We start from the raw sequence: 22,913 nt of genomic DNA, 5'->3' as shown, positions 1-22,913 counted from the left end.
AGCTTACACCACATTCAAACCTAAGAAATGGTCAAGCAGAACTGCAGCTTGGGCTCATGCATTCAAAAAGTTTTCAACAAGATTTAGTGGTGGGAGCACTGGTGAGGGACGAGATATAATGAGATTTAATGGAGCCTGGGATGAAGAAGGAAAGAAATGTAGTTCTTCCCATCTTTCCAGTTTCAAGGAATCCCTTCTGTATTGCTTCACCTGCCACAGAGCTCTGCAGTGTTCTGTGCAGAAAATTCTGTTAAGTATTCTAGGGTCACCCTCCATTCCTGAAGGCTGCCTGCCAGTCCTCATCACTGTTCTGTGCTGGTTTTAGAAGGTGGCTGTTAGTGAAGGGAATGCTGCCATTTATTGGGGTTTGTCATTCCTCATCTTTTAAAAAGGAACGCTGATAAGATGTCATGCCTTGTAAATCACTGAGCTCGAGTAAGCTGACAGGCAGCAAGCTCAGTGGGCAGCCCACGGTCTTATTTCTATGCCCTGTATAGAAGTAACACCAGTGGAAACAACCGCCAGAAATACTGACTTCTTCACTGAGTCTAAGGCCGGCCCTGAACCGTGGAGAACCTGTTCTGTAGGCAGCAATATGGAGACAGGGTTGGAGTGTGAAGCTGAAGAGAGCCAGGTTCTCTATAAAAATAAAGTTGTTGTTATTATTATTATTGATTCATACACACACACACACAGACGCAAAGTTTAATTTTTTTAAGATAGGCCGTCCATCTGGAGCATGAGGGAAGGGGCAGGGTTGATCCAGCATCCAGCTCATTAGATTGGATGCACATAATGCAAACAGCAAAGCTGGAATTGCACCACAGGTGAAGACCTCACTGTGACAGCAATTAAAATGCCAGCCTTCGCTTGGAGAGGGAAGCATGATTCTTTGTGGAAATACAGACTGCAGGAAATATGTCCCTGTTTCCTAGGCTTCCGGGGTCAGGTGGGGGGGTAGGTTATTTCACTTTGTAGGTTATGTCACTTGCTGCCTGTTAGGTACAATCCACAATCAAGATTGCAAGACCTCCCGTGGTGCTGATTGGCTGTCATGGCAAGTTGCTGAAGGTAGATGGGGAATGGAGAAAGCGCATGCAGGCAAGCAAGCAGCAGAACAGAGTGTGAAGAATTAATGAGGGATGGAGCAAGTGCATGTTAATGCAATCGAGTCGCAGAAACCAAGGGCAACATTCTCCCCAGCCCTTAATCTAGGACAGACTCCTTGCTGCTAGCTGCATCCTGTGAGCAATCCCAACGAAACCTACTTCTGCTGACCTCTTACACTCTATTTATGACTCTCTTATACCCCTTCCTCAGGCCAAGAGTACATGCAGCCCCTTCTCTCTAACTTAAGGGGCTGACGTTGGGGGGGGGGGGGGAGGCAGAGAGGAAGAGGAAGTTCTTGCATGATGGAGCAAAGCACAAGACAGTAAGCCTCAGAATCCACCCCAAGAAATCAGAAAGACCAATTCAGCATGCTGTCCCAACAGAGACGTGTTCATTACTGCTCCATTCGTTACCCATCTGCACTGTGGCCAAAAGAAGCAAGTCAAGAAGCTTTGCCAGGGACTGAAATCTCTTGAGACTTGATCCTGGCAGGCAGAAATTTCTCAAGCCCACCTAGCTCAAAGCTTCCGCTCTCTGTCCAAGGCAAGGCACTGCTGAATGGAATCCAAACTGGAAAGGCCAGCCAGGAATTGGCTAGAGGATAAGTGTAGGAAAACATCCTTCTAACCCATATGCTGGTTCACCAACCCACAAATGCAAAAAACAAACCATCCAGAAAAGTTGTATGCGTATGTTCTCGCCATCCTGGGAAAGACACGCAGTCTTCACACATACACGCCACCGCCTCCAGGTACACCCTTCAGGCAACACATGCACACCAACACAATCAGAGCCTCTCAAGTGGCTGCTGGGCCCCGGAGCAGAGCCAAAGCACTTTGGGTGCTAGACCGAGGCTATCTCCTCTGGCAAGGGGAAGCAACATGCTCTGCCCTCCCCTGCAACAGACAAGGGACAGAAGCACTGTGGCGAGATTAGTAGAGAAGACCAAGGAGGCCGGGATTAGTCAGAGTTGTCCTTTCTTTTCCAGAGGCAAGAGCTCAGCTAGTCTGAGTGAATGGGGAGAATGAAAGAGGTCCCTCCCCCCAGTCCTGGATCTGCCTAGCTGGCCATAAGAGAGTGGTCAGGGAACATGCAGAGGAGGATGAATGAAGGTGGGCATGCCACGACAGGCCATCAGTCCCCCGAGTTGGCAGGGGGCAGCGTATGAAAAGAGAGCTCAAAAGAGACTGCTGCCCTTTGCCTCTCTTGGCTGGGTTAGGCTCTTGATGGTGGACTTGTACTTACCCCATTCCATTCCACGCCCATACTCACTTCCTCGCTACCATCTGTGGCGTTCTCGTATTTGACGTTGCCTCCCAGGCTGTCTCGGCTCCTCCTCCTCTCCGAGCTGTCACCCTCTTTCAGAATCTCTACCACCTTGGTCTGGTTAATAGGGTCAATTCCCTACAAGGGGGGGCAGAAGCAGGAAAGGAAACCATCAAGGCTCAACTTCAGCTTGGAAAGCTCAGAGCCTCTCACAAGTTTTCTAGAACGGGCATGCAAGGCACACAGTCTTTGTGGCCAACCACACACCAGGAAAAACTATATTCTGTAGCTTGTAGAAATAAAGTGAATGTGCACGTTTTACTTCTGCTGCTTAAGGGGACAGACCATGGGATTAACTGGGCTTTGATCTACATATGGCAATAAATCTTCCACAGATTTTAGACATTTCACCACATATTGCCCATACAACATCATGGCCATAAAGGCCTTAAAAAAATCTTTCAAAAGAAGTGAAACCCAGCATTGAGAAAATGCTGAATTCTGTAGTTCATTTCAGATCCTGCGCTTGTATGATGCACTTGACAGGCACACTTAGCTCTGCTCACTGCCTGGCAACACAAGAAGGAGGCACCAACAGAGCAAAAGAGCAAGAATACCGAGAAAATAAATGTCAGTAGAAAGAAAAATAACAGCACTTCCCAACCTATGATGTCTCTCGGTGGCTCTGAAGACACCTTAAAAGTTACCAACATTCCTATCACTGAGTTTTTATGAATCACAGCTCACTTCTCCAGGCAGATATCTAGAGGAAAATCATACTGGGAATTTGTCTTATGGTGAAGATTATATTTGAGGGAGTGGGGCAGAGAGGCTGACTTTTGCCAAAGCTTTTACACGTAAATTCTCAATGTAAGGGGAGAAAGGAGGAGCACAGGTAGAAAGGTTAGGTGCGAATCGTATCCTAAATAAAAATAAAATCCCTGCTCTGGGTGGCCTGGTGCCAGCACTCTTAGCCTACGCTACCTTATAGAGTTTGGGCTGTGGGGATAACAGTGGAGGAGGGAAGATCAATGTTGTAATCTGCTTTGGGTCCCCAACTGGGGATAAAAGTGAGATATAAAAATAAATACATCATAAATAAATATGATGAGCGGTTCTACCAAAGCCAGGGGCACAGGTCTCTGTGTGTTGACTGCACTCCAACTGCCTAGACCGGCCTTTCTCAACCAGGGTTTCGTTAAAACCGGGAGTTTCTTGACAGCCCTGCAAGGGTTTCCTGAATGGGTGGAAATAAATCAATTTTTATATATTTTATTTTTATTGTATATTTTAAATTTGTAAAACATTTATCAAGTGATATGACCATATATGGCCATGTCAACCCCCCTCCTAATATGGCCTGGAGGGGGTGGAAGGGGAGGGGCCCTGGGTGGATGTGTTCATAGCTATGCTTCCCAACCATATTCTGCACAATCGGGCCACTTCAGGGTTTCTTGAAGCCTAAAGACTATTTCAATGGTAAAAAAGTTGAGAAAGGCTGGGCTAGACACATAGGCAGATAATGTTTTAAATACAGCTTTCTGGCTAATCATGGAAATTCTGACCCTTACACCATCAAAAGCACCATGGAAAAGTCACATATGGCATTTTTGTTCGATTTACCAGTCTCCAGTAATTTTTGTACACAAATTAGGAAGAAAATAGGGAGACAACTTTCCCGCAGGAATTTCACTGTTTCTGGCCCCAACATCATTGTTTTTCCCTGGGGTAAACAACTGATTAGATATGGAAGCCTAACCCTAGCATTGTGCTATTCAAAGTTAATAAAACACAATTTGAATAACTCCAATAAATAAATGTAAGCAGAGGCATATGTGCACACACATATGTGCACTCCCCCAGGGTCACATTCTATCAACAGGAGTCCCTGTACAGTGTGTGATTTACCTGTCTCCGTGACCGCACAGCACACTCTTCCAAAGTTTCTGCAGCTTCCAGTTTGCCCTGACGCCTGTATAATGCCCCCAGGTTCCGGAGGGTTGTGTTTACAGTGGGGCTGAGAGGTGAAGAGAGACAGCACAGAACAGTAGTTACTGTATCTTAGCAGTCATTGCCTATCCTTACAATTCACTGAACATTTGAGTTCCTGTCTCTACAGCTTTTGCCTCCTGTCTCACCAGGGCTACTAGCCCAGCTACTGCTAATGTACAGAATTATCTTGGAATGATATTAGATGTTCCATAAGAAATCTGTACTTGCCACTTGCTATGATAGCCTTGTTCCCTAGCATGTTTACTGCACTCCAAGATGTCATAATCTCACTGTATACTGCACTGGTCAGACTGCACCTGGAGTGCTGTGTGCAGTTCTGGAGGCCTTGCATCAAAAAGGATGTAGACAACATTGAGACAGTTCAGAGGAGAGCGGCGTGAATGATCTGAGGCCTGGGGACCAAGCCCTGTGAGGAAAGGCTGAGGGACTTGGGAATGTTCAGCCTGGAGAAGAGAATTGAGATGGGACATGATTGCTGTTTTTAGGTATTTGAAAGGAGGGCAGGAAATGGTTCTTGTTGGCCACAGAGGATAGGATCCACAGTAATGGTTTTAAGGTGCATGTAGAACAGTATCAGCTAGTTATTTTGGGGGGGGGGGGAATTTCAGAGTCAGAGTACTTCAGCAGGCGAATAGGCTGCCTAAGGAGTGGTGAGCTCCCCTTCACTAGCGGTCTTCAAGCAGTGGCTGTAAAGATACTTACTATGGATGCTTAGGCAGATCCTGCATTGAGCAGGGAGTTGGACCAGATGGCTTGTATGGCCCCTTCAACTCTTACGATTTGGCCTTTGCTCAATATATGCCATGCAGCCACAGCCAGGGTAGAATTAGTAGAAGCAAGAATCAGATTGGACCTTTTGGTACATTACTTCCTTATGTTTTCCAAATCTCTTGCCTTCTACTTTCATCTCCACTGCTCCTTTCTGTTTTGGCCCTACCCACATGTTTAGGATCAGCTTCAGAAATTTGTTTCTTTTGTGTTCAAACATAGATCTTCAAAGGAAAACTAAAGGGTTGCAGAAGATATGAAAGGGAGTTAAGACTAAACACTTTGGGAAATTTCAGATCTTACCTGCTAACTTTACAGGCCTTGTACCAGCCACCATATTCTGCATAAGGGGTGTTGTCTCTGTGCTTGCCCTGGAGGAGAAAGAGAAGATCTGTTAGGACACCGAAGCCATCAGCACTTTGCAGACCCCAGTTAGAATGTGCCTTTCTGACTGAACGCTAGCATGTAATACAGGTGTAGATCTGTTGCCTTGCAGATTTATGTTAAAATGTTTCTATTAATAGTTTTCCAAACTATGTTCTGAAGATGAAACTCAAATACTTTGGCCACCTCATGAGAAGGAAGGACTCCCTGGAGAAGAGCCTAATGCTGGGAGCGATCGAGGGCAAAAGAAGAAGGGGACGACAGAGAATGAGGTGGCTGGATGGAGTCACTGAAGCAGTAGGTGCAAATTTAAATGGACTCCGGGGAATGGTAGAGGACAGGAAGGCGTGGAGGATCATTGTCCATGGGGTCGCGATGGGTCGGACACGACTTCGCACATAACAATAACAAAACTATGTTCAATAACAGCTTATCAAGTAACCAATACACATGGTACAATATTAAACCAAAACCAGCATTAAAATGACCAAAACAAGAACACCATTAGCCTTCAATGAAAGCAAGACAACTAGTTACGGGACAGCTAAGGCAGAACGAAACCAGGATATCGGCCAAAGACAGTAGAAAATTGAATGTCTGGTGCTTGAATGTTAACAAAATGCTAGGTGGATCTCTTTAGGCTGGGAGTTTCAGAATCAAGTCACAATCACCCCTTCCCCATCTATAGTCATCACCCACCAAATCTCCAAAGAAAAGGAGACCCAACGAAAGACCTCTAAGTAAGTCGTCAGGTCCACATGGGAAGAAGTGGTCTTTCTGATACTCTAACCCCAAACAGTTCAAAGTTTTATCAGATAAAACAAAGTTCTTTTTAGTTGCATTCTTCAGAGGGAGTGTAACACTGTCAGAAGATGTAGAATTCTATCTCCTTGGCCTGGTAATGCCCCCATCCCATCAATATTTCCTCTATTTTGTCCAGACTGATCTTCAGTTAGCGCTCAACTAGCTTGTTACTGATTCCAAATACCTGTTCTGTACATATACTTACTGCACTATCTGAAGAGTACTAGGATGATTAACACAAAGGCATGCACTGAGGATAGCTGACAGGAGATGGGCAGATCTATTTAAATCCATATTTTTACTCTTAAGCAAGGAAGAAAGTCTCAGTGTAGTGTGTAGGTCTAGAACAGCCTTTTTCAACCTTTTGACAATGGAGGTACCCCTGAAGTATTTTCAGGCTTTGAGGTACGAGGAAGTAATGTCAGCTGGCCATGCTTCCCTGCCACACCTCCCTCCCACCCCAGAAATTAGAGGAGCCTCAGCCAGCAAAGGTTTAAATGTCTGAGACCCCTCCTTTTCCTGCCCCCTCCAAACTCATCACTAGCCACTTTGGGAGGGGGGCTGGTCAACCTGCCCAAATAAGGGTAGAAATAAAACTTTTTCTTTCTGCTTCACTTGGAGCTGGAAATGGCAGGCACTGGGTGTGAAGGCTCTTTCCAGCTGCTGTTTTGGAATACCCCCATGTTACGCTACCCTAGAGGGGCCTTCATGGCACCTCGTTACCATGGTTGAGAAACCCTAGTCTAAAGAGTGCAGAAGCACATCCAGGCTACCATGCCACCATAGGGTAAAAACTGGAAATGACTCCCCAGAGAGCAGGAGAGTGGGGTCAAACTGACCAGTGAAGATACCCAACAGCTGGGAACTGACATACAAAAGGTTTTGATTCTCACCCGAGGAGGACCTGCCCTCCCAAACACATAGACACCAATTAATCCGAAGCACAGAAAAGGCCAAAAAATAAGGAGAGTGACATATGGATATTGGGGGAATGAACTGGCACTCAGGATGATTAAGAAGGTAGAGCTTCTAAGATGCCAGGAGGTGATGCAATTTCTGCCCTAAGGTTGCTAAGAACAGTCAGCACATTTGTTTATTACAGGCTTACAAATCAATAGCACAGCAGAATAGAGCCTCTGCTCACATTAGGGTCTGGGCTCAGAAAAACCAAAACTGCAAAATGCAACATAAATGGATGGTCGCCCGTGTTTCCGCATACAAAATGGATCAGGAGTGTATGTCTGGCTCAGATACAGGACCTGCTAGTGTTGCTGCTGATGTTTTGGAATTCTAGAGCCCGAGGGTAAACCAGACACACACATGAAACACACTTGCAAATGAACACAGGCAAAAGCATGGACATCTCACGCAGCACACAAAGAGATTGCACAAAAAGTTTGACTGCTGAATTGGAGATTATCTATTAACAGGGCCAAAAACCCTCAGGGAAACGTATGATTAAGTTTCTCAGCACAAGTATTTGTGTGCTGAAACAAGCAACTGAAGATCAAGCTCCGGCATTTTATCCTGTGCGTGCCACCCCTGCCTCTCCATTCCTGAAACAAATTCCTCTATAGCAATAGCTTCCCCTTGGAATTGTGCCCAATAGCTCGCAGGTTATTGTTCCCTCAATATTCTCAGGGGCAGTCAGCCAACATACTAGAATCTGATTTGGTCATTAGTTCCCCCGGCTTCACATATCTTCACGATTAAAATTCTTTCATAGGTGTTCCTCTGCCAATCAGTTGCCTTACAGCTCTGAAATCTAGGGGAAATCTAAGTTGGTAAAGATCCAAAGAAAATACTGGATGAATCAAAATATATTAATGCATACAAGGCATCAAGGCGGGAGAGACGAGCAAGCCCAAGGATGCAATAGTGAGTTGGAAGACCAAGGGGACCTGGGTTGGTGATTCCGAATGGTCTAATTCAAATGGAAGTGGCTTCATTTATTGGGATAACAAATGCCCAGGCTGTCCAGATGCTGATTTGCTAATCCAAGTGGAGGTTTTAAACATGTTATCTTTTATAATGTATATATTTCAGTTATTGTCACCTTCCCTGGGTTGTTGATTTGGACAAGAAATTCAGCTTCTGTCCAGCAGAAGATACACAGTCCAGTTTTAATAAGGCCACCAAAGATATTCTGCAACATTACAGTATGGATACGGTCACTGAGTGGAACACTAATTGACTAAGTGCTAGTGTTGCCAAACAGTACCTTCAGGGCTCTTATACAGCTTTGTCCCAAAACTTTGCATGTGACATTTATTATGTGTGTCCCTTGCCTTTCCTCTAAGGAGCTCAGGGAAGCACATAGGCTTCTTGCTTCCCCCTTTCCTCAGGAATATGAAGCTACCAAGCTAGTTTAGTGGTATTGTTCACCCCTTTATCCAGCTGAAGCGCCGCACTTTAAGGGAAGACTACTGCCTTACCCTGTGCACACAGAACAACTAACCACTAAGCACCAACCTCCCAGGGTATTTCCATGCCAGAATGAGGAAAGCGATTGACACTCAAGCTGCACTTTAAACTGAGTAGTATCCAAGTTTGCAGCTAAGCAGGGGCTCAGGCTTACGTAGTACTCCATTCACTCTACAGTTCCTGTCATAAAACAGGAAGGCCTCCAGTAACCACATTGTTCCCAGGCCAGCTTAGAAAAATTATTCATAAACTACAGGCTTATCTAGATTTACCTGGGAATAAATGTCAGTGAGTTCTGTGGCTTACTCTCAAAAGTCCAGGCAAAGGATTATTCATGGTATCTCATGTTTTGTTTGTTTGCATTGTTTCCCCAATTTCTTCAACTCTAATCCTATTGCATTGTTAGTGGATGTCTCATGTTGTCTGAATTAGAATCAAAGAATTGCCGAGTTGGAAGGTATCTCCAGGGTCATCTAGACAACCCCCCTGCACAATTCAGGAACGCACAACTACCTGCCTACCAACACTGACCCCAATTTCATGCCTAAGTGATCCCCCCACACACACCAAAAATCTCCAGAATCCAGCTCAGCCTGGAGGAAATTCACCTACCATCCCACAGTGGTGATCAGGAATTCCCTGGATATGCAAGAAGGGCCACAATTGTTTTTCTATATTTTGTAAGCTATCTTGAGTCTCAGTGAAAAAGGCAGGCTATAAATGAAGTAAACAGGACTGCAAACTAAACCAACTTCCTTGTGGAACAGTTCTGCTGTGGACTTTGTGCCAGAACCTTCAAAAAGAGGAATTTGTTATATCCTGCTTTTCTCTACCTTAAGTAGTCTCAAAGCAGCGTACAATCTCTTTCCCTTCCTCTCCCCACTGCAGGCACCTTGTGAAGTAGGTGGGGCTGAGAGTTCAGAGAGGGCTGACAGGCCCAAGGTCGCCAGGCAGGCTTCGTGTGAAGTCAGACCCAGTTCTCCAGATTAGAGGCTACTGCTCTTAACCACACTGGCTCTCGGAGAGAGCTGGTACCTTTTGGATGACAGGCACCGTCTTTCAGTCCTGCAGAATTCTGCCCCTCTGTGTCACTCACCAATTCCAAGCTCCCAAAGTTGCCACTCAGCACAACTTAATGGAGCAGTCCAACTCTTCTTCTTATCCCTTCAGATTTGATGAACAGGAGGAAGTCAAGGATCGTAGCCCATTTATTTCCTTCACCTTCCACTATCCAGCATCCACCACAAACCATAGGAAGGTGACTAAATGCCAACACACTCACTCAAATCCTTCTAAAGCTACACTGTACAAATAATAAGCTGAGAAAACAAAAAACAGCTCTCTAGCAAGGTGGGTTTTATGACTTTTAATAATAGCATAAGACAGAAATGGGAAACCAAGCATGCCGGTCAATGACATGGTAAGGAATAGAAGCCTGGCCCCTGGAATCAGAATACATTACAGGTCAGAGAGTAGACAGAGGAAGAGTTCCTTATGCCAGCAACATATGACCTCATTCTCCTCCATTTATTGAAAAAGTCCCTGTTTTGTCATTCTGGAAAGCTCTGTCTCACTTCTGTATTTAAAAAGCTGATACAGCTTATCAGTCAAGAACAAGTTCCCCAATCATATTTCCACTGAACCCTTAACTCACATGGCAGCTTTAGGCAACTATTTCTCCACCTTTGATAAAGCAATAATATTACTGTTCTAACCAAAATGGTTACCGATCCCTGCAATGGTACATATGACTCTGAGCTCTTAAGTCCCCCTGTAGCTCCCCCTCCCCAAGTATTATCCAGTAGCAGGCCTTGTGCAATCAAAATGAATACCTGCAATGGATACACTAATGAGCTATAACTTCCCCTGTAGCATATGGCAGGACAAAGTACAATTTCAGCCTCAAGCACAGATTGGACTTTGGTGATGGGACTTAAATCTTGAAGCAGCTGAAGAAAAGAACTAATGCCAAATGGGGAAGGACCCAAGTCTCATGCGCCAGTCTCTCTTCCCAGTGGGCATGGGTGCAGAGTCATTAGAAAGATGAAGCAGGTGCTATCCAGCCAAGGAAGATACTTCCACTAGTAGACGCTTGCGGGAACACGTTGGGAACACGTAGTTGTGGTCTCATGTTCAGGAATAAAAGCTCTTCTCAGTGACTTCCTGGAGTAAGCTCATTTCCAGAATTCAGATAAGGCAATGTGCAGAGGTGCTGTGAAATAGGTACTCAGACAACACCACCTTGCAGAGGTGTTTTTTTTCCACCCAAAAACATGAAAAGAAATTACGCTAGTGGGGAAATAACTGGTAAAACCCAAAATAGCCAAGATGATCAAGCTGAAAGAATGTTGATACCTTCTAGTGAAACCCCCCCAAATAGTAGAAGGAACCCCACTCTCTATTATAAACACTAGTATAAGGTCTCTAACTCAAGGGAACAGCCATCAGCTCCTGGCTATGTAGAAAAACTCTCATTCAAGCCAGATGGAAACCAGCTGGCTCCTTACAGTCCATTATCCACGTGGGAACAGAGCACGAATCAGTGTTCAGTAGCTGGGTGGTCACAGACAGGAGAGTGCTGCTCCCATTTAGTTTTCCATAGCAATGCCAAATTAATTCCTGACTGCAGAGTTGGATCCTTCTATTTACCAACTCCAAGACAGCAGATAGAAACATTCCCCTCTGATATGGCTTCCAGAACATCCAGCAAGAGATTCTATGTGCTGCCCTGATGGGCATGAATGAAAGCAGGCTTGTTGGCTCACCCTAAGCATTATCAGCTCCACCGGACACACACTCCTGAACAATTTGTCCCATGGGAGGCAATTTAGGGAGCCTGGCCATGATCATATAAAGAAGGAACAGACAGCTTTCCATTTAAAGATACAATGTGGGTTCATCTTACACATCTGGGAAGCAGAGATACAAATCAAACATTAGATCAGATTTCTAAAAATGGCATTGAGACGGAAGGACTAAATTGCTTCTGCCAGAGGAAGTCTTTATATGCCCTATCTGTGAACCGCTCAGCAAGAGATAGCATTGAGCTGTGTCCATCAGCTCAGGCCAAAATAGCTCAAAAGCACATCAAGTTCCTGCCCTATGGCTTTCATTGCAGGTTTCCCAAAAAGCCAGGGACCATTGTTCCCTGTGCTAGAGGCAGGAACACTTCTCCTAAGGGCCTTGTGCTTTTTGAAGCTCTATCGGAGGAACTTTGCTCATATCCTGGTCTCTTCCCAGTGTAGAGGTCTAATCATCGGCTTTTTCAGAACTGGCAGGCCTGAAGCAGAAGATGCTCAGGGAAGAAGTGCTGGTGCAGAAGATGGAATCTTCTTCCCATCCTCTTTAAATAATTGTCCTGATTTAGCACACGGACCTTCAAATAAGAAAACAGTGAGGCTTGGATTTTTTTTAAAGGCTCCCTGATTCTGGAAATGTCCGTGGCTCAGAAACCTGCTGCGATTCCTCCATGTCCAGTACGTCCAGTACGTCCTAAGGGGTACACTATAAGCAAAGAGAAAACATGCAGGCACTGGAAAAACACATCAACACCTTCTAAACTACTCCAGAGTTTGATTCCTACACCCCTCCTAGGGAACAGCTGTTCTCCCCACCCCCTCACAAAAGGCTGCTGCTTTAACTATTAAGTCCTCCTCTGCAACTGTCAGAAGACTGATGCCGTACCCTCAGACACCTTACAGCAAAGAGTGGATGCAGCAGTTTCCCCAGTGTAGTGCGAAGAGAAGTCAAAATATATTGCTACAAAAGCACAGAAAGCTTTATTAAACAAAAATACCAAAATGTGAAGCTATTGTTTCTTGATGTATCCTCCCTCTAGGTCTATGCACTTCTGAAGGTGGTATTTCCATCTCTCTAACCCTTCCCCAAAGAATTCGGTGCTTTTCAATTTACACCCTGTCAAATTGATATCCTTGAGAAAGTCATATTTTGGACACTGATTTCCAAGACTTTCTTACAGATGCCCAAAGACCTTGTTCACTGTTGTTCTACAATGTTCCGTTTCCTCATAGATTGATGTCACTGTATTTCTACACACTCACTGACCCAATTTTGAGGTGCTGTTTTATGTTGGCCCAGGTGAATTTATTTCCAACAGCCTGGTCAAGAGGTAGATACAGTCATATTCCTTACAACAAACGACTCTGCTCCTGTCAAACTAATTCAGTCGAGTCAACAACTCATGTTCTCCTCTGCTGTCCTATGTGCTAAATTGCTTGTGAGAGATATCTGACTCCATTACTGACAACAAAATCTTGGCGCTCGGATGAGTCACTCACTCACTATCTATTGGATGGTAAAGATTCTATAAGTTCAGGAGCTGTAGCTTATTTTAGATGTAAAGCTTTTTACTCTTATAATACGGATTCATTATATTTGCGTTGTTGGAAGTCAAATCATGTTCCTTTTACATGCTGAGTGTTGAGAACAAAAAGAAACCTGAAGGGGGCAAGACCAGGGCTGTAGGGTGGAGGGGGTAAGGTTCCCCAGTGAAATTCTCATAGTAAAACCGCCTCGTTGCCCGCAAAGAATGAGCAGGTGCATTGTCGTGATGGGGAAAGAATTCCTTGCAGCAACTTTCCTGGTCTTTTCTTCACCAAGGCAGTTTTCTTAAAACTTCTTCATAATAAGCCCTCGTAATCATCCAGTGTTCTTCAAGAAAACCATTTGGTTTGGAATAAGTCTGCATAGGTATGAACTGGAACCCTGGCAGCAACACTTTTTGACTTACCCTTGTCTGTGTGAAATTCATAAGCTCAAGCATGTAACGGTACCTTTCGGAACCCAGTTATTGTGCTCACCTTGCTCATCTCCTCTCTTTCTTCTGCATGCATCCATATGGGCTTGTGTTCATCTGCAGGTAAAAAAGACAAAACAAACAAACAAAGACATTCCAGGGCTCAACAACAACAAATACACATTTATTTACAGTCATTCATGCTAAACCAATTCCAGAGATCAAAAAGATCATTCCAGAGGTGATTTATTTAAGTCAGCCATGAAAAAGTAGGCAATCCTTGTGCTGTGTACAACATGTGGCTTTTTTTCCTCATTGGAGGGGCACAGAAATCAGACCAAAGTGCCACCATGCAACCTGATGGCTTTCTAAACTAATGGCAGAACCATGGAGTGAGACCCAATTTCCTATGTTCTCCAGGCTCTGAAACTCAGCCCTCCCTTCAGCCAGGTGCCATCTATTCCCCTCCCTTTTTACTCCCCCCTCCCCAAACATACCATCCACAGAGCCAAATTCCTTCACGTGAGCTCGGGTGAGAATCTCTTTGTAGAGGACCTCTGCATCCTTGTATTTGCCTTGTTTCAGATAGCAGGAGGCCTGACATAGGGGGGGCAGAAAAAGCATCTTAAATTGGACCACTGACTGTGCCTCTACCCCCAATCTTGAGCCCCATGGCTCTTTTCTCAAGAGACTTCCATAATACCCTGCCATCGCCCAGTGGACCTACCAGGTTGTTTTTCGTTTTGGCAACATTTGGATCGTCAGGACCCAGGCGAGACTCGTAGATTTCCAGTGCCCGGCGATAGTAATATTCCACTTCTTCATATTTGCCCTGATTCTGACACAGGAGTGCCAGATTATTCAACTGTTTGGCCACATCTGGGTGATCTTTGCCTAGAACCTGTGAAGAAGCAGCAAAAGACAGAGAAAACCAGCTTACTAGTGGGGAGAAAGGACTTTGGATTTATACTGCAACCTGAATCAAGTTCAAGGTTCTGTTTTTGATCTTTAAGGCCCTTCATAGTCTGGGACCCATATATCTGAGGGGCCGCCTATTGCCTTATGCCCCCTGCAGGGCCTTGTGTTTTGCGGGTACCAACCTGTTGGTAATTCCTGATCCATGAGAGGTTTACCAAGACTCGACTAGGATCAAGGCCTTTTTGGTCTTGGCTCCACCCTGGTGGAACGAGCTCCTGGAAGAGCTAAGAGCCCTGCGGGAGCTTTTACTGTTCTGCAGGGCCTGTAAAATGGAGCCCTTCTGCCTTGTCTTTGCATTGAGGCCAGGGTGTGGGAGATTGCTGGGGCCCCTTCACAACCAAGAACTATCGGTACCCCAGGGGACTGGAGCCCTAAGGCGGTGATGGATGGGGGGATATGTGAGGTGGAGGAGGATTTTTTATTTTTCTCGTAGCTGGAGTACCCTGAGATTTGGTTTAATGGTTTTAATGTTTTTATGTATTGGAGTTTTATTCTTGTTGTAACCCGCCGAGAGTCAATTCTGAGAGCAGCACGTAAGAAATCTAATAAACAACAAGAACAACAATATGTATCTTCCTCCTGCTGCATCAATTGTCCCTCAGCCTCTCCACAGGCATTCCCTTGTATTCAGGAAGTAGATGACTGGTTAGGATTAATAGTGCTAGGAGGTACTACAGAGGCCCGCTCTTAAGTGCCCTGGCCCTTCCTCCTCCAAGATACCTTTTCACGGATCTCCAGTGCTCGCTTGCATAATGGTTCTGCCTCCTTGTATTTCCCCCTTTTGCCATAGAGAACAGCCAGGTTGTTCAGAGTCGCTGCCACCTGCAGAAGACAAGCACACCTATATTAGAGCCCAGGAAGAACAACGGGAAGGAGAAAAGAAAGCGGGGTGGGTGGGCTAAGCTGGGTATCTCCACAACATTCATTGAAACTCTGCTACTTTAGAACCTCTGCTAGGGAAAGCACCAGAAGCGTTTCAGAGTGCAGCCATGTTGATCAACAGCAGAACAGCTAGATTCCATTCTAGCAGAGATTTAGAGCCCAACAAGATTTGGAGGGGAAGAACGTAAACTTTCAAGAGTCAAAACTCATACCTTCTCCACAATCTTTTTGGTCTCTAAGGTGCTACTGGACAGGAATCTAGTTGGGCAAAAGAGTTTGTTTGCAGACACCCCACAGCATACAATCAATATCATCTATGCAATGTAGAGAAAGGCAGTACGAGATACATTCGGACATTTATAAAACATGTCAAGAATATGAATGTGTGCATTAAACAGACGGGTTTGCCCTTTGATTATGTCACTCTTTGAGGTGCTGTGTCTTAACTATCACCATCACGTCATGCTTGGGCTTCCTTGTAGCACCCTTGTCCGCCTGGGAAAGAGAGCTGTACAGAGGTATCTATTTATTTACATCGTTTGTCACTAGGATGCAAGGCAGATTACACAGAATAGGCCAATACCATCAGCAGGATGAGACAACCCATAGACAATCTGGAATGAACCAGAAATCAGAAACAACTGTGAAGCATAGCATAAGGATTAACATGACATTGCCTTATGTTTCTACCCTAGAAGTCTCAACTTTTCACTTCACAGTTGTGCAGCAGGAGAGTCTCAGAACAGGAACCTGTTTATTTCACTGCATCTCCCTCCTTGCTGGACTTAAAGCCAAGCAGCCAGAACTGAAATGCCTTCCTTTCCTGACAAGCTTTTATAACACACATTTCCTTCTTGTTACTCTTTTCCCCCAGCCATGACTCTGCCCATTACCCATGGCAATGTTTCTGTAGGTCAACTGACAGGGTCATGTGGCACTCTTTTAGATCAGTTGACCCCTGGCTGTTGTATTGATTGTGGAAATGGTCTGCTGCCCACATGACTGCTTTATGATGCCCACCTGCTCAAAGAGAGAATTGTGATACTTACTGCAGGGTGATCCTTGCCGAGTGTCTTCTCCCTAATTGACAGCGCATCATTCAGCAGATGAGCTGCTTCTTTGTATTTGTTCTGATCCCTGCGGTATAAAATTAGGCACAGATGATATGCATTACTGGAATAACCATGTGCGCAAGAGAGAGAGCATATTATTATTATTACTATTACTATTATTACTGGTTACAGCATAACCCCCCAATAACAATAAAATCCCATTAAAACAAAAACTGAATACAAAAAACCCAACATGGCGGGGGGAAAATCCGGAAAAACATGGTGCACCACACATCTTCCTCACAACTCACCAGATATGCATTCAGCATATTGGGCTCTCTTAATTCAACCCCCTTTTTCTTCCTCTCCCCACCCCGCCAACCTTTATCTCTACATCTTGAGAAAAAAAACAAAGCAGCTTGGTTCCAGCATCCTCCATATGAAGTAACCACCATCCCACGAAGAAGCACATTCCTCACCTATATACTAAAGCCAGAATATTCAGCATTGTGGCCACATCAGGGTGATCATGGCCTGACGTCTTCTCCAGGTCTTCCAGAGCCTGCTTGCAAAGAGGCACGGCTACCTCGTAGCGTCCTTGTGAAGCGTACTGGATCACCAAGTTGTGGAGCGTCCGCAGGCGTGCTGGGATTTCATAGCCACCCTGTTGGGCAGCCGCCACCGCACTGCTGTGTTGATGTGGCACTGCAAAGATAGGTCCCGTTAAAGAGGGAAAGACAAGGGGGCCTGTGATACCTATGCTGCGGCCCCTCAGACAGAATAAGCTGGGATGGGGGGGGGGACTGCTTCTCCCTATTTCAAAGCAGCTGGAGCAATTTCTCAAAGCAAGGCTCAGCTAATAAAAGCGACCTAGGCAGCCCTTATGCCTCTACCCTCCCTGCCATCCCAGGGAAAAGAATGCAACCTACAGCCTTGGCCCTGATCTTCTTCTTCATTTGGAAACAAATCATCCAGGGAATCCTTCGTGGAGTCACCTTCCTTCTCCTCCTAGCCCACAGATGGAGAGACAACAACTATTAGAATATTTTTTAAAGAGCACAAATTATTAATATTTATTATTTAGGCAGAGAGAGTCTTTGGGAAGGGCAGCATACAAATCTGACTATAAATAAAGAGTTCTGACTCCCCTAGCAAGGCTATTCAGTGCCCTCTTCAGCAGCAAGGTAACCACTAACTCAGCTAGAGATCGTAGGCTGTGCCCACTGTAGCTGGAGTGGTCAGTACCATCTGGGGCTGCACTAGAGAAGCTCAAATGAGTGATGCCTTCTATGAAAGCTCACTGCGACTAGCTCTGCTCAGTGGTGCAAAGAAGGCTGGTCAGATTGCTAGTCCAGAAAATAAGAGAAAACTTCAGCCAATTGGCTGACCTTAATTTTCCTTATTCTTATTTTCTTATTCTTTTGAATGTTCCTATTCTTTTGAATGTTCACAACTTGAAACCCCTTTATAGGGAAATGTTGATTCTTCCAAATAATATAAAGTATGAACCAAACAATAACTACCAAAACGGGTTCTGGATAAACTATATAATTCAATCCCCTGTTTTCAGGAAGAGCAAGGCACAGATATAGGCAACCCTGTGCCAGGACCCTCACCGACGGTGAAACGTCTTCGTCATATTTCTTCAGCTGGTTCATGAACTCCAGATGCTTCTTTTCCTCCTCGAGCTGGGCCACCGTCTGTTCACTGCGCTGCAGCTTCTGCTGGGTGTTAGCCAGCTCGTCCCGCAGCCACTGGTTCTCCTGGCACAGCCTCCGCACTTGAGCCCGCAGCTTCTGCTTCTCTGACTCCACTGCATTCAGGTGGTTTGACAGAGCCATCATCACCTGAGCCAAGAGAAGCAATGAAGAGCTTGATCACTCAGCTTGGTGCCCTCAGTCTACGCTTGGTGCCCTCAGATCCTATCTGAGAGGCAGTTCCTTTGTCACTGAGTGCAGGAAGCTCAACCCCAGCCAGAACAAATTCCTCCAATACCAGTTAGGAAACTAGCACAAGGAATGCTGAGGCCTACCAGCAGAGTGGCCATTAGATGAAGCCAGAGTGGACAGTACTTAATGAATTGCCTATTCCATTACCCTGTCTCAAACCAGAAGATAAAATGCTAGAGTTCAGCAAAGAGGCTCAAATCTACCTCACCAAACCTAAACTGCCTATGGACACCCTCCTCTGAAAACTAGGATGGTCTGGAATATTTTGCCTATTCAGTTGGCATGATTGTTTTATGGCGATGTTTTAAATTATAAAGTGGTATACATTTTATGTATTATACACATAATGTAATGTAATATGTAATAATGTTGGATGCCAACCTGAGCCAGCATGCCAGGAGGGGTGGGGTGTAAATCAATCAATAAATAAAAACAAATGAATTCACTTCCAAGAGGAAATGGCTGTGACTCCTAAGGCCTCTGAAGAAGAGGGAAGTGGGACAGGGCAGGAGACACTAAATCAGAAATCACCTTAGGTTAGTGTGGGACTGCCACATCAGGCAAGATATGGACTGAAAGTATGCCTAGGAGATGACAAAGGACTCTGAACCACCCTACACCTTGCACCCCACAACTCCTTTTAGTCACCTGGGAGGGGAGAAAATGAGGGGAAGAGATGAGCAAGACCTCATTGATCTGGTATTCTTTTTCTTCACTACCAAGCCAAACAAACCTGCAGCTGCTATTACTTGCCCAGTATTACTTGCCCAGTCTGCTGAATACATAGAAATCCTTCACCAAGGTTACCCACCCAATGCATCTGGAAAAACTGATTATTCAAATTAAATCAATTTTTACATGTTTATTCTGCATAATGCAAATCATGGAGATGGGCAGAGAGTTAGGGCAAGGTGTCAAAGCCCCATCCAGCCAAGAAATGCTACAGAGCTCTTCTCTAGTGGCAGTGATTTTATCAGACATTGCACATTTTCAAACCTATTCCTGCAGCTTTAAGGACCAGAAACTCACCCCCCCCAAAAAAAAAAAACAAGAAAAGGGAAAGGAGTGATATACTGAGTGCTCTGTTCTGGGCTCAATATCCAAATCTGCAATTTGCTCTCTCCTTGTGCAGACCACACACAGCCCCACCTATACCAAAACCAAGTGTACCTGGTCTGCACATTGAAGCTTCTATTGAAAATGTCAGCAAGAGGAACAGTTCCACAGCCATCCGAGGCACTGCATTCCATGGCTTATTTATGAGTGCCCCATATTTGTTAAAAAGTATGCCCCAAAGGACTGCCACTTACCTGAGCTTCTCCAAGCCCCAGCTCAATCATTTCCACTGACTTGCGTAGCAGGTTGGCTTTCTCGTGCACCAGGTTGGCTTCCTCATCCTTCTTCAGACACTTGATGGTTTCCAGCAGGCTGTGCAAGATTGAATTGTGTTCATTCTTCAGGGCCTCTAGCCCCTGCATCACGAGTTTGGTGTTGGAGATTATCTCCTCCTGGCTCAGTTTATCCATCTTCTCCTCTCTGGGGTATACCATTGTGGACATAGTCTGCCAGCTAAAACCTCACCTAAGGCAGGACAGGGAAAGGGCAGAGTTATCAGAGAGCACTGTCTCATTCTTTGCACAAAGAATATTCCAAGAAACTACAACCATGGACCATCAATTTCAAGAAGCACAAAGGATCCCTTACCCCGTTTCCAGAAGAGAGGAGAAAATTCCTACAATGCTCCAAGGAAATAGAAAGAGGTGAGGTATCTGGACACAGCAGAAGGATCAGCAGCACACATAGGCAAAAGACAGTTAAGTCAAAGCTGCCATTCTCCCACCACCCCCACAGCCTTGGGAACCAAGAAAGCCGATTTAGCTGTCATTTAAGAGCACAGGAGAAACTGAAGCAACCACTCCTCCTGCTTGGAGGTCACAGAGATCAACCTAGGAACAGAGACACATAATTCTAGTGCAGTCATCTACTGCATTGACATTACTGTTCTCTCTCTTCTATAGAAAACCTCTCTTTGTCTAGACAACAAAAATGAAAATGCAACTTTGATGGTTAGATCCTAGGTCCAGCACCACACATGAAAACAGGGATACTGGCTCTCTAAAACCAAAGGGGAGTTTACTGGAACAAACCCAGACAAATGGAGAAAGTAAACAAGCCAAGAACTGCTTAGTGCAAGCAAAGGTGTTTTGCTGCAACATGATCGTAACTTCCCATTCAAGACTCTTAAAGCAAGACTTGTGCCCCTTTTTGCACACGATATAAACACCTGGAATGTACGATATAATCCTATGCAAGGCACACCCCGCGAGGATTAGAGTCCACAGCGCCTGCCGGACTAGCAAAGGGAGAGAAGAAACCACCACTTCACATATGACGCTGAAGTTAAACCGGGCCCCCAATTCCTGATGCTTTGCTGCAGTGGCCCAGTCGTTTTGAAGAGGCACAGCAGGCACAGCAGCCATACAGCTGTTTCACCCCCCCCCCCACACACACACACACACACACCCACACCCACACACCCACACACCCTCCCCAGGCAACTCTGCAAAATGCACCCCGGAGCCCCCGCCTCCACACGCTTACCTCGCCGCCGCCGCGGTCTGCTTGGGGCCCCTAAAGCTCCAGGGAGGCGGGCGGGCGGGCGGGGCTCACGGCATGGATGCCGGCGGCCGAAGAGCGAGCGAGCGAGCGACCGCGCCAGCCGGACACCGAGACCGGGAAGGAGGCCGGCCTTTGTTCGGAGCTCCGCCCGCCCGCCCCTCTGGGCGCGCCGGGCTCTTCGCTAGGCAACCGCTGACCCCCCACGTCCCACAGAGAGGCCCGCTCGGCCAATGAGAGTTGCTCGGCGCTTCGCCCCACTGGCCCCACGGCGGCGACTCCGTCCCCCAAGGGCCTGGTGGAAGCCAGACGGGGCGGCAGGACAGAAAGGAGACCAGGGACAGAGGAGACGACCCCGGTTCCTCTCCGTTTCCTCGTCAGCAGGGGAGAGGGATGAGCCGGCCCCGTTTGAGGGGGGAGGAGGCGACAGCTGAAGTTAGACCAGCACAAGGAGCCAGGGGTGCGAATGGATGGGGGGGGGGGGTCAGCAAAACGCTTCATGAACTGAGTTAGCTAAGGAATTTGGAATCAGATCAGCCAAATGCCTCCCACCCCCCCTTTTTTTTTGGGGGGGGGGAATCCCTGAACCTCAAAATTAAACCCTCCCAAACAAACTTCCTTATTTCAGGGCTTTACAACAATACTGTAGAAAAGGGAGTTTAACTATCTAAATAAATATAGCCACAGTCCTCTTAAAGAAGTCAACATGACTTTAAATGTAAGCATTGATGCTTACATTGGGTCGCTGACAAAAGGTCTTTTTCAGTATACATAGCAATAAAACTAGCCTCTTCCAGCTAGTTATGACGAATATCAAAGCATAGGGGTGGGCATTATGTCGCCATCGAGGGTGGGTTTTAACGGGTTTTTTAATTTGGGGCCTTAAAGGTAAAGGTATCCCCTGTGCAAGTACTGGGTCATGTCTGACCCTTGGGGTGACGCCTTCCAGCGTTTTCATGGCAGACTCAATATGGGGTGGTTTGCCAGTGCCTTCCCCAGTCATTACCGTTTACCCCCCAGCAAGCTGGGTACTCATTTTACCGACCTCGGAAGGATGGAAGGCTGAGTCAACCTTGAGCCGGCTGATGGGATTGAACTCCCAGCCTCATGGGCAGAGCTTCAGACTGCATTTCTGCAGCCTTACCACTCTGCGCCACAAGAGGCTGGGGTCTTAGGAGGATTATTGTTACCTGCCATGAGCCACTGTGGAAGTGGCAGGATATAAATGTAATTATAAATAAAATATAAATGAATAAAAATTAGGTGTGTGTGGTGTAACAAAGTTTGAATCCAGTGGCACCTTTAAGCCCAACAAAATGTTACTCAAGGTGTAAGTTTTCATGCACGCAAACTTCCTCCAACACAATAATTTTGTTGGTCTTGAAAGATGCTACTGGACTCAGACTTTGTTCAGCTGCTTTGGACCAACACAGCTATCCACCAGAATGTGTGTGGTGTTGGTTTTTCCAAAATGGTACCTCAAATTTCACCTTAAGAGAGAGGGTCAAGGTGGGTCACAGGCAAGATGGGCCATACAGCCAACAGGTAAATCATTTTTTAAAAGGAATAAAGTGAAATAGTCAAATGGAATGAATCCTTTCTAATATGTTGCAAGATTCAACTCTTGCTGACTTTCTTTGTGATGATGTTCCCAAACTGTGGGCCAGCAACCAAGACTATTCTGCCCTGTGCCATTTTCATTTCTTGGTCAGATGAAACCCACTATAGCAGTGGTCCCCAACCTTTTTATCACTGGGGATCGCTCAACGCTTGACAATTTTACTGAGGCCCGGGGGGGGGTAGTCTTTTGCCGAGGGATGTCGCCGCCATCTGTGCCCCTGCTCCATTTGCTTTCCTGCTGGCGCCCCTGACTTCCTGCCGCCCACTAGGGGGTGCTGCCAGCAGCAGCTG

General features: G+C 45.9%; 1 protein-coding gene across 9 annotated transcripts in view; it reads right to left on the bottom strand.

Moving 5' to 3' along the window:
- The window catches only part of KLC4 (kinesin light chain 4), a 56,409-nt gene that overhangs the window by 13,934 nt on the left and 19,562 nt on the right, over window positions 1-22,913 (bottom strand). For 5 of the 9 annotated variants that reach the window (XM_077336681.1, XM_077336712.1, XM_077336664.1 and 2 more), the window contains exons 2-13: window positions 19,697-19,967; window positions 18,054-18,284; window positions 17,367-17,445; window positions 16,917-17,142; window positions 16,435-16,522; window positions 15,224-15,325; window positions 14,253-14,426; window positions 14,023-14,122; window positions 13,590-13,642; window positions 5,461-5,528; window positions 4,285-4,393; window positions 2,356-2,514 (exon numbers count right to left, since the gene is read on the bottom strand). In XM_077336681.1, the coding sequence (XP_077192796.1) occupies window positions 2,356-2,514; window positions 4,285-4,393; window positions 5,461-5,528; window positions 13,590-13,642; window positions 14,023-14,122; window positions 14,253-14,426; window positions 15,224-15,325; window positions 16,435-16,522; window positions 16,917-17,142; window positions 17,367-17,445; window positions 18,054-18,284; window positions 19,697-19,945 (1,638 nt within the window). In that variant the 5' untranslated portion in view covers window positions 19,946-19,967. Of the gene's footprint in view, window positions 1-2,355; window positions 2,515-4,284; window positions 4,394-5,460; window positions 5,529-10,120; window positions 12,274-13,589; window positions 13,643-14,022; window positions 14,123-14,252; window positions 14,427-15,223; window positions 15,326-16,434; window positions 16,523-16,916; window positions 17,143-17,366; window positions 17,446-18,053; window positions 18,285-19,696; window positions 19,968-20,987; window positions 21,153-22,913 lie in introns of those variants that run through there. The other 4 variants (XM_077336703.1, XM_077336723.1, XM_077336674.1 and 1 more) reach the window with 3 other exon arrangements.

The sequence above is a fragment of the Paroedura picta genome, chromosome 1 (assembly GCF_049243985.1).
Source record: "Paroedura picta isolate Pp20150507F chromosome 1, Ppicta_v3.0, whole genome shotgun sequence".
NCBI classification, from domain to species: domain Eukaryota; kingdom Metazoa; phylum Chordata; class Lepidosauria; order Squamata; family Gekkonidae; genus Paroedura; species Paroedura picta.
The sequence above is the reverse complement of the archived record's forward strand: the minus strand, read 5'-3'. Positions and strand labels throughout refer to the sequence as shown.